General features: G+C 35.5%; 3 protein-coding genes across 6 annotated transcripts; 2 read left to right on the forward strand and 1 right to left on the reverse strand.

Annotated features, from left to right (window-relative positions):
• Window positions 1–5,157: 5,157 nt before the first annotated feature.
• Window positions 5,158–11,634, forward strand: LOC107940227 (V-type proton ATPase subunit F). Of its 3 annotated transcripts, XM_041098688.1 has the most exons (6): window positions 5,239–5,358; window positions 5,441–5,520; window positions 5,966–6,098; window positions 6,566–6,647; window positions 7,524–7,597; window positions 8,321–8,678. In XM_041098688.1, the coding sequence occupies exons 3-6, from the start codon at window positions 6,096–6,098 to the stop codon at window positions 8,483–8,485; spliced, it is 324 nt and encodes a 107-aa protein (XP_040954622.1). In that variant the 5' UTR covers window positions 5,239–5,358; window positions 5,441–5,520; window positions 5,966–6,095; the 3' UTR covers window positions 8,486–8,678. The 3 variants fall into 3 exon arrangements, with proteins under 3 accessions (XP_016729154.1, XP_016729153.1, XP_040954622.1); XM_016873665.2 differs by lacking the exon at window positions 5,966–6,098 and having other exon boundaries at window positions 5,158–5,358; XM_016873664.2 differs by lacking the exon at window positions 5,966–6,098 and having other exon boundaries at window positions 5,181–5,358; window positions 7,515–7,597; window positions 8,321–11,634.
• Window positions 10,531–11,634, forward strand: LOC107940226 (splicing factor U2af small subunit B). Its single transcript, XM_016873663.2, has one exon. It carries the CDS (start codon window positions 10,531–10,533, stop codon window positions 11,374–11,376), a length of 846 nt encoding a protein of 281 aa, XP_016729152.1. The 3' UTR covers window positions 11,377–11,634.
• Window positions 11,635–12,647: 1,013 nt separating this feature from the next.
• Window positions 12,648–17,090, reverse strand: LOC107940215 (tryptophan synthase alpha chain). Of its 2 annotated transcripts, none has more exons than XM_016873653.2 (9): window positions 16,705–17,090; window positions 15,349–15,495; window positions 15,205–15,270; window positions 14,964–15,072; window positions 13,717–13,793; window positions 13,448–13,525; window positions 13,292–13,369; window positions 12,968–13,027; window positions 12,648–12,878 (listed from the first exon to the last, which is right to left on the reverse strand). In XM_016873653.2, the coding sequence occupies exons 1-9, from the start codon at window positions 16,894–16,896 to the stop codon at window positions 12,744–12,746; spliced, it is 942 nt and encodes a 313-aa protein (XP_016729142.1). In that variant the 5' UTR covers window positions 16,897–17,090; the 3' UTR covers window positions 12,648–12,743. The 2 variants fall into 2 exon arrangements, with proteins under 2 accessions (XP_016729142.1, XP_016729141.1); XM_016873652.2 differs by having other exon boundaries at window positions 12,968–13,030; window positions 16,705–17,086.

A 17,090-nucleotide genomic window follows, 5' to 3' on the forward strand; every position in this document is an offset into this window, starting at 1 on the left:
AAGCCGTAGGCAAAGCAATTGCGTGTCCAAAGGGAACGACGTGGCCCTTTAAATCCAAGAAGAAGGGACGACAATGCAGGCCTATCAACGAGGCCCAAAAATTCACCCGGCCCATCATCAGCGCCCATAACTTCATCAGGCCAGCAACAGCACCGACACAGTCACCCAGCCCAGCAGTTCAATTGACGATACCCACGGCAAAGCCTTTTCAGATGATGCCAGGTGCGTATCCTAGCCCTTTTATCTATCCTAACCCTTATATGTTTCCTTTTTCTAGTCCCATGACAGGTTAGAGTCAATGGCCCAGTTCATCTTCATTTTCGATTACGCCGAGTGGACCGCTGATGTATAGACCATCGTCGCAGGAGGGATCGCAAGAGGGCCGTCGGGAGCTCTTCTTTTTACCAAACCCTATCATCGTATGAGTTTCAAACACCTTCACCGTTGGTGATGCAAACACCTCCACATTCACTATTCTATCAACATGGCTTATCGTCCCAACACCGACAATCAAATCCCCTACCGGATGAACCAGAGTCCCTGCCGGAGCAACCACAACCCCCGCCGGAAGCTGGACAAAGAAGGAATCCAGCGCATAACCGTCGACGACCGCCATGTGGCACTGAATCTGACGGGCACGGAGATTGATTTTTATTTTAATATATTTGTACAAAATAGTTTATATTAACGTAATAAAATACAAAATAGTTTATTTTGAATATTTTGATATTATTTGATGTAATAAAATACAAAATAGTTTATTTTGAATAATTTGATATTATTTGATGTAATAAAATACAAAATAGTTTATTTTGAATATTTTGATATTATTTCATTTAATAAAATACAAAATAGTTAATATTCTTAATAATAGAAATTATTTTAAATAAGGCAATATGATGAACACTTGGCATATTATTTCATTTAATAAAATACAAAATAGTTTTGAATAAAGTGATTGTAATTTACTTTAATATTTTTAATGAAATAGATTTAAAATAAAATAAGTAAATATTTTGAATATTTGTACCAATTTTTGATTTCAAAAAAATATAAATAATACAAATTTGTTTACAATGACGTTCAACTATTGCGATTTGGGCATGACCGGCTTGTATGGCCTGGATTCTTACACCATCCGCACAACTTCTGTTGACTGGTTGTTTCTCGGATATCCATATTGTTACGTATTCTAGTCGAACAAGGTCGACCCTTTGGTTTGCGACGCAATTCTCTATTCGGTAACAGCTTAAAAGGAGTAAGCGATACGGGGGGCCACTTACGTTCATCTGGAACCGGTTGGAAAACGTGTCTCTAGACATTGTACATGTTTTCTAATTTGTACACTTTGTCGACATAGCTCATCGAGTCCAAACAGAGATTCTGACAAGCTGTAATTATATGAGCGCATGGATAACAAAATGCATCAAACATCCCACAGTCGCAAGTCCTATTTCGCAAGTGTACACGATATTGCTCGCCAATAACACCTTGGTGCGGTCTATCAAACTCTGTCACGCGAAACCATAAGTTGTCTCCATCGTGACACACTGTGTGCATGGTGTTCGCCCGCGCCTTAGCCTTGTTAATTTCTTGCACTACCTTATTGCACCATACATGGCCTCCCTGCATCTGGCCTGCATAACTCGCTACTCGCTTTGTAAATAGTGCCGCCAAACGAAAATATGTCTATCGCACAATCGATGTTATCGGTAGATGGCACGTTCCTTTTAAAATAGAATTTATGCATTCAGCCAGGTTTGAGGTCATATGACCATATCGTAGGCCGTCGTCGTATGCTTGTGTCCACTGTTCGAAATGTATGTTACAAAGGTAGTTCGCGCCTTCGCCGTTAATTGAACACAAAACTGCCAAAATCTCGTGAAAACGATCTTTATTTATTTTATTGCCAATATAAGTTCATAGCGAATATTACATACCACTTTTTCATTTACAATAAATTCAAAATGATAAACTAAATAACACAGATAGAGACTAAATACTCTTGTTGTTCACTTGTCGTTATTCGCTCTTAGATGGATATTGCCTGTAGTAGTTGGAAGCAACGTGTCTTAGGCAATATCGATGGTATGTGCGCTGCCATAAGCTTCCCTGTCGATCAAATACAGCTAGTATACCAGTGCCCCGATCTGAAATAACACAGATATCAGGTTGGGGGCACACATGCCTCCTTAACCTAGATAGAAAGAAATCTCAGTCATCAGATGACTCCCCCGGTGTTATTGCAAACGCAATTGGAAGAATTCTCCCACCGTCATCTTGTGTCACTGCAAGCAATAGCCGGTGAGTATACCTACCAAACATAAAGGTACCGTTAATTTGTACCAATGGCTTAAAGTATGAAAATGCGTCTCGGTATTTCTTAAAGGTCCAAAACAGGCGTTTGAACACTTGGCATCCACGTAGCAATCGGTCGTTGTAGTACGCATGTTCCGTTTCAAGGTCTGTAATGCAACCTGGGACGTATCTCTCTAGCACTTGACACCACTGCCATATTTTATTATATGAAGCGTCCCACCTACTATGCATCTTCTCCAATGCCTTCTGTTTAGCTATCCAAACCTTGCGGTAAGAGGACGTGTACCCCATTTGGCTACGAATATTGGCAATTAAGACCGGCACTGAAGTCCTGCGGTCTGCCTTCACCGTGGGTAGTATCAAGCTAGCTAACATAGCTGAATCTATCTTGGGATGATCTTGGGAAACACCTATAAATGGAGTTCATTAAATAATACAACATGACATAATAACAGTATTATTCAGAAACCGTCAATATTTTACCTGCAGCACATGTGTGTGGACCTTTGTACTTTTTTATCTCCCACAACCCTGTCTTTTTCCTCAACAAGGCGTAGATTTTCCATGAACATGTGTCGTCTTGCACGGCACATTTCGCCTCAAACTTATCAGATTTGAATTTAACCACGTGGTAGTTAACGCTGTTATTGATGCTATGTTATTTCAAAGCACCAATAAAACTATCATTGTTGGAAAACTGATTACTAACTTCAAATTCACCTGAATCCAGCCCCGAACTTGTACTATCACGCAACCGGTATGGTAGATCTAGAAACTCCAACGCATCATTTGCAAACAGATCGACATTATGCATGTGGGCTGGAGGTGAGTATGCTCTAAATCGTGGATTTCTTCATCATCTGAACTCCTTTCAGCATCTTCAAGTTCTGTTGGAATAGGCTCTCGAGGTGGATCCACATCGGAGTCATCTTCTAACCCACAATTATCTGCAACGTACGAGGTCCCCTCACCAATGGACGTCATAAGGAGTACATTTATAATGTCCCCAATTGGATGTAGATTGTTAACCACTAAAACTTGATGTCGTTCCCCAGTACGTATTTCCAGCATCAAACATCGAGCCACCGACGTACATATCCGATCCACTAACAGAGTGTCTTGTAGGGGATGTGCATTATACACCGCTACCAAACATGGGCTGTTCTGTGTTTTGTAACCCGCTAACTGAGTGTTGGCCAGGGGTCGTGTATACCTCTTGAACACTAGTCGCAAGTACATCATTTGACGATGTAAATTGTACATATAACTCAATATAAGGTGCTCCACTAGCAAGATGAGTCTGCACCATTGACTCCAAGCTACGAGCACCTTTTATGTCGAACAAGTCATATGTCACCGGATCAACAGAAGAACAAAATCGATATGTAATAGACAAAACTTTCATTGGCGTCGTTCTGAAAATTTTATGCCTAATTCTTTTACGAAGTTCTATCAAATCTATGTTTTGGTTAAAAACCAGTCGCACTGTATTCTCCGATAAAAAAACAACACCGTTCTCGGTGTGGCAAACCTCACTATCATAGTAAATAACAGCACTAATATGTTCACTCATCTTTAATTTCTAACATTCTTAGCCTCTCTAAATTGTTTTTGATGTAACTTATGCAATCTGATAACATTTTTTGCCTCATTTATAGCCTCAGCCCAAACATGCTACTGTAACAAAAACGCGTTCACATGGAAGCAATTTCAGAAATTCTTCTGATAAAGCATCCTGCTTGAAGCGTTTCTATACTATTTACTCAGAAACGTCAACTCGAAATTATTTTTTCATGACCTACTGTAGCAAAAGCGCGTCCACGTGGGAGCGATTTCAGAAATTCTTCTGATAAAGCATCCTGCTTGAAGCGTTTTTTATACTATTTGCTCAGAAACGTCAACTCAAAATTATTTTTTCAGGACCTATTGTAGCAAAAGCGCGTCCACGTAGGAGCGATTTCCTTAATAAATTTTTAATTTAATTACTCACGTAACCCTAAACCCTATTTGAATTGATTTTTTCTTAAAAACCCATAAACACGAAACCTAATCCAATTTTGAAAAAAATTATAATTAATTTAATTAAGAAACCCTAATCCCTTATTTGTTTAATTTTTCTCCAAAACCCTAAAAATCTTAAAAACTCTAACCCTAAAAACCCAAAACCTAACGTAGGGAGAAACGGGCAAAACGCGTCCCGAAGGGAGCGCTTACGTGGTAACAAAACGCGCCCTTGCGGGAGCGATTTCCGTCCACGTAAGCAAAGCGCGCCCTCAGGGACGCGATTTTCTGCCACATCCCCTGACATCGCGCTGACGTGGACGCGCTTTCGGGGAAAAGGGTCATTCCGGCAAATGATAAAATACCGAGCCCATTTTGGTAAATTAAAAAAAAAAAGACTTTTAATGGTGTTTTGTCCTGTAAATATACTATTTAACAATTCAAATGAATAATTTAATTATCATACCATTTAAGAATAACAAATAAATTAATTGTAAAATAATGTTGGTTTTTTTCCTTTCAAAAAATAGGGTTAATATATTAATTTTTTTTAAATTTCATCTATTTTTATTGTTAAAAGTTGATTCTTATATGTCAGTATGAGATACATATGGCATGTCACATGTCATTATATGAATATTTTATTAGTGACGCTAGTTTTTAACAATATAGATAATTTTTTAATAAAAATAATTAATTTACTTTTTAATCTAAGGTATAAAAATTATTTTACAGCAAAATGCGATAAGATACCTATTATAATTACCTCCATAATATTTTTTCCGTTCTACAGGTGGAATGCATTTTAGCCACGCATAGATTTATTTAAAGAAAAGAAGAATCTCGAGTAGAGGAGAAAACGTTGTCGTTTTAATTGGTATTGTTTTTCTACTCAAAATCAGAGCGTTTATATTCCGATTTCCGTGTCTCAGTATTATCAGAAAATTTTCCACCAGTAATACAATCAGCCTCTGTGAATTTGTGTAGATCCTTCAAATCGAACGTCGAAAGTAAGAGCAGGCGATCCATTAGAGAAAGGTAAATTTCTTTTTTCTCGTCAAATTCGGTCTAAAATCCAAGTCAATTGCGTAGCTTTTAAGTGATCTTTTTGATTTTGTAGTTCAAAAAACTTAATTAATGGCGAACAGAGTTCAAATCCCCACGAGCAACTCAGCTCTTATTGCAATGATTGCCGACGAGGTGAGTATTACTTTTGAAGCTGCTTAAATCAGTGCACAGATCTCGCTCTTTTTGCCGTTTTTTATGTAGATCATTGCATTTTCTCCTATAAATTTGCCGGCAATTCTTCTGGATTAACTCTGTACTGCCTGAATTTTTATGTCAAGAGATTTTGTTTTTTTAAGAAAGAGCAAGTTACATCAACTGAAGCAGCTATCGTGTGATTTGGTACAAAATACTTTTTTAAGTTTGACGCGTGTTGCTTGGACTTAGTAGTAACGTGATAGCGATCTGTAAACTCAGCTTAGTCTGTTTGTTGTTTTTGACGAGGGTGAAAAGTAAATACTATTCAGATTTATCTCTATGATGAATTTATCATATGTTCATAACACTATACAGTTAGTGGTGAGCTTTGTATTTTCTGAATGATTCTGCTATGTTATAAAGTTCACTAATTGCTATACAGATTTAGCTTCGCTAGCTGATCCTTAAACTCAGCTTTGTCTGCTTGTCGTTTTTGATGAGGGTGAAAAGTAGATACCATTCAGATTTAGCTCAATGATGAATTGCCATTAGTTCATAGCAGCATAAACTTCATGGTGAGCTTTGCATTTTCTGAATGATTCTGGTATGTTATTGAAAAGTTCACTCATTGCCATACAGATTTAACTGTGCTAGCTGATCCTTAAGCTCAGTTTAATCTGCTTGTTTCGGGTGCCAGTGAAAGTAAATATCATTCAGATTTATCTTTATGAAAAATTATCATAAGTTCATAACATCATAAATTTATTGGTGAGTTTTTCATTTTCTGAATGATTCTAATATGTTATAGAAAAGATCACTCATTGCCATACTGTTTTAAGAATTCCCCCAAAACATCTATATCCAATCATTCGCCATGTTTCCTCATTTTGTTAATAGAACGTAGTAAGAATAAGAGTATGTGTATGGTATGTTTTGATGAATATATGTTCTACTAATGTTGTTAACATAATGATAAATGTCATTATATGTAATTCACAATGCATTTGATTTGACCTGTCTGACTTATAATTTGTTGGGCTAGGACACGGTGGTTGGTTTTCTAATGGCTGGTGTGGGTAATGTTGACTTGCGAAGAAAGACAAATTATCTTATTGTAGATTCAAGTAAGCTCTTTAACTTTCTATGTTTTATTACTATTAATTGAAATTTTAAGTATGGTCTTCATCAAACTCTCGTCAACATTTTATAGTTGCAAACTTGCCATTGATAGTTTATTCACTCATTGAATTCAAAGGTTGAGCAGTTATTTACTTTCTCTTAATCACCTTAGGGTATATGAATTGGCCAAATTATGTTCAGCTTGACCGTGGTTTATCTGCTGTCTAGATAAAGAGTGGAATATCACAATCTAGATATTGAATAAGGAAACATGCTGTTTAGGATTGTTAAACTAAATGTATGCCTTTGATACAGTTTTCTTTTTCAAATCAAAGTAACTGCATGGTTTGTTGCATATTTGTTAACGCATGCAATCGTAGTTGAATTATGTTCTCGGAACTATGATTTCAAGTCATTTTTTCTTTTGGACTTTTAGGTGCCTTGGTTATTAAATTTTTGTTTGGGTGGGAACCACGTGTTTGTGCCTTTTTGTGTTGAAACAAGTATTAATAAGACTAGTAAAAAATAAACAATTCATAGAGAAGTACGAATATGCCTTTCAAGTTTTAAATATTACATTATTTGCATTGTATGTGTGTTGACTAGGAAAATTAAGTAATTAAGCCATTTATCAGGAAATGTCCTTTCATTTGGTAGCAAGAGAGGGGAGGGAAATAGAAAAGGAAGGACAATGCATAGTTGTCTGACTTATTGGGATCAGAATAAATATCAGATTTCTACATCTTTTAGCTCTTTCTTTTTTAGGTTTTTCTATAAACAAATCATCGTTTATGGTTATTTTCATAATCAAATTAAATATTTCCTGATTTTTTATCATTTACTCAATCAATGCTTTTGTTTCTGCCTGTTAGAAACCACAGTTAAACAAATTGAAGATACATTTAAGGAGTTCACTACAAGGGAGGATATTGCTGTCGTTCTGATTAGCCAATATGTAAGTTTTTCCAGCAGATATTGCCATAAATCATCAATTCTATTCTGCACTTTTTATGCGAATATCTATATGTTTGTTAAGCTGTATCGTGCACAGAATTTGTAATGTGTAGCTGGAGATCTATGAAATGCTAACAAGCACAGATCATGTAAATTCTCTTGCTTCCATCTCATTATTAAGTCACACTTACACCGCTCCATAGAATTGACTGTTGGTCAATTATCTGTGACATGTTAACCTATATTGCCTTAAAGCTCAGAGACACATATACTGGATTCAGTAATGAAGTGCAGTGTTTAAGTGACTATCTGTGCTAACTTCTTGTTACATGAATCATGCTATCAATAACAATAATAGGGACTGCTACATTAGTAATACTGATGATGAGATCTGATCAAATAAAAGATCTGCAATTTGATAAAATGCCTCTGTAAAATTTGGTTAGTACCTAAACTTCTTCATGACCGGCTAGTGTTCTACTTCTTGTCTTGCTTGCTCGTACTGTCTTATTGATAATTTCATCTTATTCTGATATTGGCTATCCTAGCCTACTACCTGTTTAGATTAACCAAATGACACTGCCTTCTGAATCTTTTACATTCATAGTTTTATCTATAATGATAACCGGTCCAGACACAAGTACAGAATTTCTATTTGAATTGCATTGGAACCAAGTTCGTATTTGCTAAATTAAGCTATGGCCCTCTACCTTTTTAATTGCAGGTTGCAAATATGATAAGGTTTCTGGTGGATAGCTACAACAAGCCTGTTCCAGCGATCTTGGAGATTCCATCTAAGGATCATCCATATGATCCGGCACATGATTCAGTTCTTTCACGGGTTAAATACCTCTTTTCTGCAGAATCAGTGGCATCTGGGAGGCGTTAAATGCCAATAGACACTTAGTCTCATTGTGTTTCTATTTCCTTCATGATTCGTTTATTATGGGTGACTAAAATTATTCTTTTCCAGACAATTGGTAGTGGTTCTCGTCTCAAATTCCATGAACTACAGTATGCAACTTTTAGTTGGAGATATGCTTTAATGGCTTTTTTTTAATTGAATAAGATGTTTGACTAGAGTTCGGAGGATTCATCAGTCATCATCCAACGGATGCCTCCTTGTTAACATTAAGGTAACGATGGTTCTATTGAATGGAACTCTTTTTTCCGGCCAGGTTTGCTTGAAATCGTGTTGATTAGAGAAAGATAAGCCGGAATCTATGGTGTAGGGTGCCTATTAAATTGTTGTAGCTCGTTTTATGGTACAAGAAAAATAAGTTCCAATAGTGTTAAATAGCCTTATAATCTTGTACCTAGAACTATTAATCGGTCAGGCTTGGTTGGTTTTAGATCATATCAATTTGAGTCCGGGTAATTTATAAGATAAATTAGGGTTTTGAGTCATTTTGGGTATAGATTTCAGTTCGTGTCATTCTACTTTGCCATTGCCATGGAAAGTTTTTCAGGTCATTTTAAATTTGAATCATTTCAAGATATTTTAAGGTTATTGAGTCAAAATGGATTCTATAAAATCCAGAATTTTGAGTTTGGATTATGTTGGACTATGGATAATCAACAAGTCTGGCTGAAAAATTTTGGTTTGCACAAATTTATAAAATGCCAAAGTTCTCCAACGGGATACAAGTCTGGCTGAAAATTTTGGTTTGCACAAATTTATAAAATGCCAAAGTTCTCCAGCGGGATACAATTAAGATTCCTGGTTGTTTTTTCATTAATTTATATTCTTAACAATTTTTTCTTTGGTGAAACTAGCTGCTAAGTCAATCTATGATCAGTTCACATTAGTTGTTTCATATTGATTGAGTTCATATTGATTGAGTCGTAGCTCATTTAGCATGGGGTTCAAGTGCGCTGAAATGTAATTAGGGAACAATTATAGATAGTTTTAAGTATTGTAGCAACAAAAGAAAAAGTTAGTGTTAAATCAAATTGTGACAAAGTTAATAATCATTATTTAAAAAATGCCATAACTTTTTTCATTTGTAGTTCAAATTATAAACCGTAAATATTAAATCTTGTTCAAACTTAATCTTTGATTCATTTCATAATAGAAAGATTAATTTAATCTTGTCCTTATAATAGTAATTTACTAAATACTTTCACCATTTTTTCTTTGGGTATACTACATCCAAAATCATTGAACTATTGATAGTTTATGTTTTACTCATTCAATTTTAAAAATTTACAAAATAATCATTAAATTATTTTCAATTTTTCATTTAAGTCATCAAGCTATTTAAATCGTAGTTTTATAGTCTTCTCTGTTCTCACCTTTGACACCAATCGAAAGGGTAAACTTCCCCTCCTCTTTTACAGTCTAATTTTTTCATGAAACAACTTTGAACATCACGAATTTACAAGGTAAAATCCGAATTGTTTTCTTCTCTGACACCGACCATCAGATCGTCTTAGATCTGACATATGTTCTACTTGTCGATAGGTATTGTTCCATTGTTACGGTCATCGAATTGTCGCTTGAAGGTCACCATTTGGACTTTAAAAAATATCTTAACAGCCTAGTAACTTAAATGAAAACATTTGAATAGTATAGTGACTATTTTGTAACTTTTTGAAGTTGAGTGGCTAAAATGTAAACATACTAATAATTTATGACCTCTGGTGTAGTTCACCCTTTTTATCTTCAAAGCCCATCATAGGCCCATTTTGTTTAAGGTATCATTAAGCCCATCATTAACCAAACAACCGGTTTTTGATTTTTGTTTACGAAGTCTTTCCCCGGCGTATGCTCATCTCTCTCTTTCCCTTTCTTTTCCAAAAGAACTTCAAAAATTAGGGTTTCGAAACCCTAACTTTACCATAGCTTCCCAATTCTATTTCTTCGTCATCCCTTTGGTTTTTAATAGAAATTAAATTTGATAATCTCCTTACTGTGTTTGATTTCCTTCAAAAATGGCGGAACACTTAGCCTCCATCTTCGGTACCGAGAAGGACCGTGTTAATTGTCCCTTTTATTTCAAGATTGGAGCTTGCCGGCACGGTGACCGGTGCTCACGTCTCCATAACCGGCCAACGATCTCCCCAACCATCCTTCTTTCCAACATGTATCAGCGGCCAGATATGATCACTCCCGGAGTAGATCCCCAAGGACAGCCCATAGATCCTCGCAAGATCCAGGAACATTTCGAGGATTTCTACGAGGATATCTACGAGGAACTAAGCAAGTTCGGTGAGATCGAGAGTCTCAACGTTTGTGATAACCTCGCCGATCACATGATTGGAAACGTATATGCTCAGTTCAGGGAGGAAGATCAAGCGGCAGCCGCTCTCCAGGCACTTCAAGGAAGGTTTTACTCCGGTCGACCCATCATTGCCGATTTTTCCCCGGTTACCGATTTCCGTGAAGCCACGTGTCGGCAATACGAGGAGAATAACTGTAACCGTGGTGGTTATTGCAATTTCATGCACGTCAAAGTAATTGGGAGAGACCTTAGAAGGAAACTGTTCGGAAGTTACCGGAAATACAGAGGGCATCGGAGTAGGAGCAGAAGCGGAAGCCCTCGCCCCCGCCGTGATAGGGATCGCGACCGTCACCGTGACCGTGATGATAATGGCGATCGGAATGGTCGAAGACCTGATAGGACTGACCGTGACGTCGGTGGTCGGAGAAAACATGGAAGTCCTAAACGAAGCCATAGTCGAAGCCGAAGCCGAAGCCCTCCACCTGCTAGGGAAGGGAGTGAAGAACGTAGAGCCAGGATTGAACAATGGAATCGAGAAAGGGAAGAGAAGCCATAAGAGCAAGCTCTTTAGACCACGGTTTGATCTATAATTTTCATTTCTCTTCCCTTTTTGGTTATAATTATTTCTTTTTCTAATTTCAGAAATGTTTTTGTTATGTTTCTGCAACTTTGGGTAAAACTTAAATATTCATTTCGAGCTATGCGTGACACCATTTTAGCTGTTACAATGTCTTTTTAAAGGGAGTATCTGTATCTCTGTTGAATAGTTTCCTTTTATTTTTGTCCATTGTTAAAGAGATTCAAGCTACTTTAATATCAGTTCTTGCTTTTAATTTGCTTACTCAAATACTCTGTTTCAGTCAGATTCTTATGCTCTACTTTATCTCTTCAACCTCTGGATGGATTTTAGGTTCAGGTCATATTGAGAGTTCATGCTCCTTAAAGTTCTTCTCTCAGGTTAAATTCTACTATTAATCATCCTTGTACTTTGTAAATGTTATAGATTTGTCTCTATTATTTTATCCAAATAGTATCTAGTCCATACTTTTCCAATTTGGTCCTTCAGATCAGATAATAAAATCATCACATCATATTTTGAAAATAGCAAAACTTAATGAATTTAAAAGTTATTGTTTGGTGAGACTAAAATTTTGAAATTCAAAAAGTATAGGGATTAAAAATATCTAATTAAAAGTAGAATTTAACTCATTTTTGAAGCCTACTAAGCAGAATTCTATTAATTTTGAATTTTGAAATTTTATCATATTTTATATGTAAATTGGATTTAATTTTTTTCTCTAATTTGAATAATATACTTTTTTTTTCTTCAAATTTTAACAATTTAGTTGTGATTCAAAAATGATTATTACATTCCTTAACTAAAATAATCTAACTTTTTTTAGAATTAAATGAAAATAACTATTATTTTTAGAGAAAATGATTAGTTGATATGCAAGTGCTACATATGAGATAATATATTTATAGAATTAAAAGAAAATAACTATTTTTTTGAGAGAACAATTAGTTGATATGAAATAATATATTTATTGCATAAAATTTTAGAAATAATTAAAATGCATTTAATGTCTGTTATTTAGTAACGATTAAAACTTTAAATTTAAAAAAAAAAAGTAGAAAAATTATGTGCACAATTTACATTTTGAGTTTAGAAGGTTGGTTGAATAAGTTTTTGATGACATTAAAGATCGATTTTTCGAGTTCAAACGAGAGAAAATAATTCAGAAATTTATTGTATCCCCCATAAGACAGAGCACCCAATGAATTTAACTTTAAAAAAATATCTAAAAACCAAATTCGATCACAAAATTGTACTTTCAAACCAAAGATTTTAACATTATTTCAAAGAAATTCCAATTTCGATGGAAAAAGGTATCCAGTCTGATTTAGTACCCATTAAAACTTTCAAGGAAGTACAGATTTCAAGGATTTGGTAAAAGTTTCTAACGCCTTCAATCCTTCCTCAGGAGACTTAGCTTCACCCAGCACCTTCACAATCGCACTCCCGACGATCACACCGTCGGCCCCCCATCTGGCAACCTGTCCGTCGCAATATATACTCATTCATTCAATGAGCAAACTACATTGAACCCAAAAACAAAAATTGGTAAATACAAAGGAAGACAGACCTGCTTCACATGCTCGGGTTTCGATATGCCAAAGCCAACCACAATAGGCTTGGTTGTTACCTGCTGTACCGAAGTTAAAACGATCAAAATGCAAGTAAAAAGGGTACTTGAATTATCAAAATCTATAATTGTAAAATAAGGAAAGAAATAGAATCTATTAAAGGTTTGTTGATTTGTCGCCTAAACCCGAAAGATTTTTGTAATGACTTTGATAAATGCACCAAGCATAAGCTCGCCTTAGCTACCGATCAAGGACTATCCAAGAATGTTTAAAACATATAATGCTAACTAATGATATAGTGATTCTTATTTGTCAATGCAAACCTCTTTAATTTCAGTTAAAAGAGTCTGAACCCGATCGCTAACAGATGCACGGGCACCGGTAACTCCGACTGAGCTCACCTGCATTAAAGACAAAAGTAATCAAGGAAAACAATACGGGAAAGAAAAACAGGGGTCAACTTTGGAAGAGGATCTTACGAGGTACACAAATCCTTCCGCTGCTTCCACAATCGCTTTCATTCGGTCTGTCGGCGTAGTTGGTGTTGTAAGCATTACCTTAACCACACGAGCAGATAAGTCGTACTAGATTGACTATAAGCATTTATTACAGAAACGAAAAACAGGAAAAAGCATTGCTATGATTTAGACTATATCTAATTGGATCGTAATGCTGCCTTCAAATATTATGAACGGGCATTTATTAGTAGTAGTAAAGGTAGATAAGATATTCTTATACCGGAACATACCAGTTCAATCTTATTTTTGAGAGCTTCTCTTCTCAAAAGTTCGGTCTCTTCTAGAGGGACATCTGGAACCACCAGTCCTGCAAATATTTATGGAATTATCGAGGTAAGCACGTCGGGATTCTTGAAGGGAACAAGAATAAAAAACAACCTAATCTCCGCTACGAAAAATCGTATTAGGCCTATGTTTCGGATTCTATAAACGAATCATTAGATAGATACAAAGCCAGCATGAGCAACAACATATTCAAAATTCCGGGTTTTCTTAATAAAAGCCTAAAAATTTAAAACAAAAACGTAATAAACTACCTCTATGGGATTGAATAATTCATTGTGACCCATAGGAAAGAATAGAAGTTTAACTACCCCTATAGGATGCTATCTACAAAGAAACGACGTGGAAACCAAGAACAGTTGAACAGTGAAGAAATTCCTTAAAAAAATAGGTTAAATGCGGCTATTAGTCCCTGTACTTTATAAAAGTTGTGGATTTGGTCCCTATACATTCACAAGTTTATTTTCACATTTAACAGATGGATTCTACAGGGTTTGGCTCCACTCTTGCTTTTTCATCCTTTAGTATCCAATGCATGTTTAATCAACATTCACAAGTTTATTTTCACATTTAATAGATGGGTCCTACACATTCGAATGGTGATGATCATTGCATTGGATATTAATGGATGAAAAAGTGATGTAGTGAATCTTAACCCTACTTTAATTTGGTCATTTTTAATCCTTGTACTTTCAAATTTTAAAATTTCAGTCTTCACCAAACAATAACTACTAAACTCATTCATTAGGTTCTGCTATTTCCAAAATCTAATACGGCAAGCATATTATCATATGTGAAATACTATGTTAGCTGTTATTTCTACATATTACTCAATAAAAATTTAGTTAATGGATTAATGACTATCATTTGCGTCAAGACTGAAATTTCAATATTTGAAAAGTATAAGGACTTAGAATGATCCAATTAGAAAATATGGCCAAATCTGCAACAATACGAATGGTATAGGACTAGTAATTGAATTTAACCAAATGGATTTAACTGCTACTATTTGGGTCAGGACTAAAATTTTAAAATTCGAAAAATACAGTGATTAAAATTGACTGATCTGAAAAGTAAAAAGACTAAAATTGATCAAACTAAAGTACAACGACTAAATCCAGAGATTTCACAAAGTACAGGGACTAATAGCAGAATTTAACCAAAAAATTTAAAAAAAACATAATGTGTTGATTACCTTGTATGCCTACGTCCCTTATAGCGGACATAAATTTCTCAACCCCACGCTTTAGAATTGGGTTGTAATATGCAAATAAAGCAATCGGGCAAGATAACTGTGGAGCCACCTGCACAACTTAAAAATAAAAACTTAGAATATAACTCTCAACTTAAATTATATATACATATATATAACAATATTTCTATACGCTTCCACTATTTCCATTTGTTGATACAATGGCACTGAGTACTATTCATACCTCCTTCAACATCGAAAGAATTGCATTCAAGTTGGTTCCTCTTGCCAAAGAACGCGTAGCCGCAGCCTAAACAGAAGAAACATGACTAAGAGATTTGAAAAATTAAATAAAACGCATAGACAAACAACTAAACGGTTAACAAACCTGGATTACGGGACCGTCAGCCAGAGGATCAGAATATGGTACACCGAGTTCAATTATGTCCGAGCCACATGAATCAAGCACCTTAAGAGCCTCTGCTGTTGTTGAAAGGTCGGGATCACCAGCTGTGATGTAGGGGATGAATGCAACCTTCGGACATAGAATGCTTATAAGTCATATTTCATGTTTTTAGAAAGTTCTATAACAAACCATTGAATATTATTAAGAATTTTCTTCAACAAGTTCCGTCCTTTTTTGAGTAGTTTATAAACCGGCAATCAATAGCCAAGGCATTTTATACTTCGAAGTTGCAAGTATAGAATTCATGTCACCAAACATAGACATTATTCAAACTTATAGAAACAAAACAATGCGTAGAATTTGGTTCAGCTTTAAAAACTTTCATCCTCTCTTGATAGGTTTTCTTTTTCTAGAATATTCAAAATAACTAAGATTTTCTTTCATTAAGCACAAAATTTATATTCATCAAACAGCCACATCTTCTATCTAGAATCTCAAAAACCTATCTGTTATACCTACAACTCGCAAGCCTACAGCCACGTAAGTCAATACCTTTGACGAAGGACACCTTGTGAGCTAGGATGCCAGCGAGCACAATCCAATGAGACTATATGCCAGGCATGGATAGGATATTTGCCATTCACACATTACAAATATCCATTCCCTGGACATGACAGCCCATACCAACGGCAAGGCATCAGTAGGTCGGCCAAATTCCAGTGAGTCCAGAACCAATAAATGGACGACACATGGCACCTTGAAAACTATCAAATACAACCCCTTAAAGGCTTATTGGCACCAGGAAAAAGGGCCAAGGCATTCTTTCTTCTAGCACTCTCAACTCTCTCCTCTCCAATCCTTTCCTAACATCCACATTCCGATCATCTCAACCTTCTTACGGCTCTCCACTCACCGAAAGAACTGTCACAAACCACCACAACCTTCTCCTGGCGTCAACACTATCTAATAAGGCAATGAAAGCCAACTAAACTCTGGCTACCATACTGATAAAACCCATGAAAAGAATCAATTCAACAATGCCTGTGATCTTAACAAGACAAAAGGTTCCTCTAATGCAGCTTAAATTAAACTCAAAACACAGAAATATCCCAAACAAAAACAGACAATCAGAACATGAAGTTTGAATATATATATATAATAAGACCATAAATCAATTTCTGCTACTCAACTTATAGGACCAAAGAAATGCTTACTTTGACTTGCTGCAACTCAAATTAAACTCAAAACCCAGAAATATCACAAACAAAAACAAACCATTTTAACAGAAAAAAGAAAAGAAATAAATTGCTCATCAATTAAAAAGGGGAAAATGCTTACTTTGCCTTGATTTTTCAGTTTAGAGAAGGTTTCAGAAATGCCAAGAGTTTGAGAAGTAGCAACAGAAGCCATTGGAGTGAATCTCTTAGTTGAAACTAAGGGTTTGAATGAAGGAAAGCGAGATGGAGAATGGGTATTGTGGTTCTTTAACAGGAACAATCCCGCTGCTGTAGATTTCAAAGAAATACCCATTTCTGTGTTCTTTTTCGATAAGAGATTAAAAGGGTTTCTTTCTTTCCTTTTGCTCTCTGTATTAAAAATAGGCTCTAATTTTTATGAAAAAATTTATTCAGATTTAGGTCATTGTATTTGTCCCATTATAATTAAAAAAATTTCTAAAAAATTTTCTCGAACCAAATAAAGGAAAATCTATAGTTGCCTAATTA

This window comes from Gossypium hirsutum, chromosome D08 (genome assembly GCF_007990345.1).
Source record: "Gossypium hirsutum isolate 1008001.06 chromosome D08, Gossypium_hirsutum_v2.1, whole genome shotgun sequence".
In the NCBI taxonomy this organism is placed as follows: Eukaryota; Viridiplantae; Streptophyta; class Magnoliopsida; order Malvales; family Malvaceae; genus Gossypium; species Gossypium hirsutum.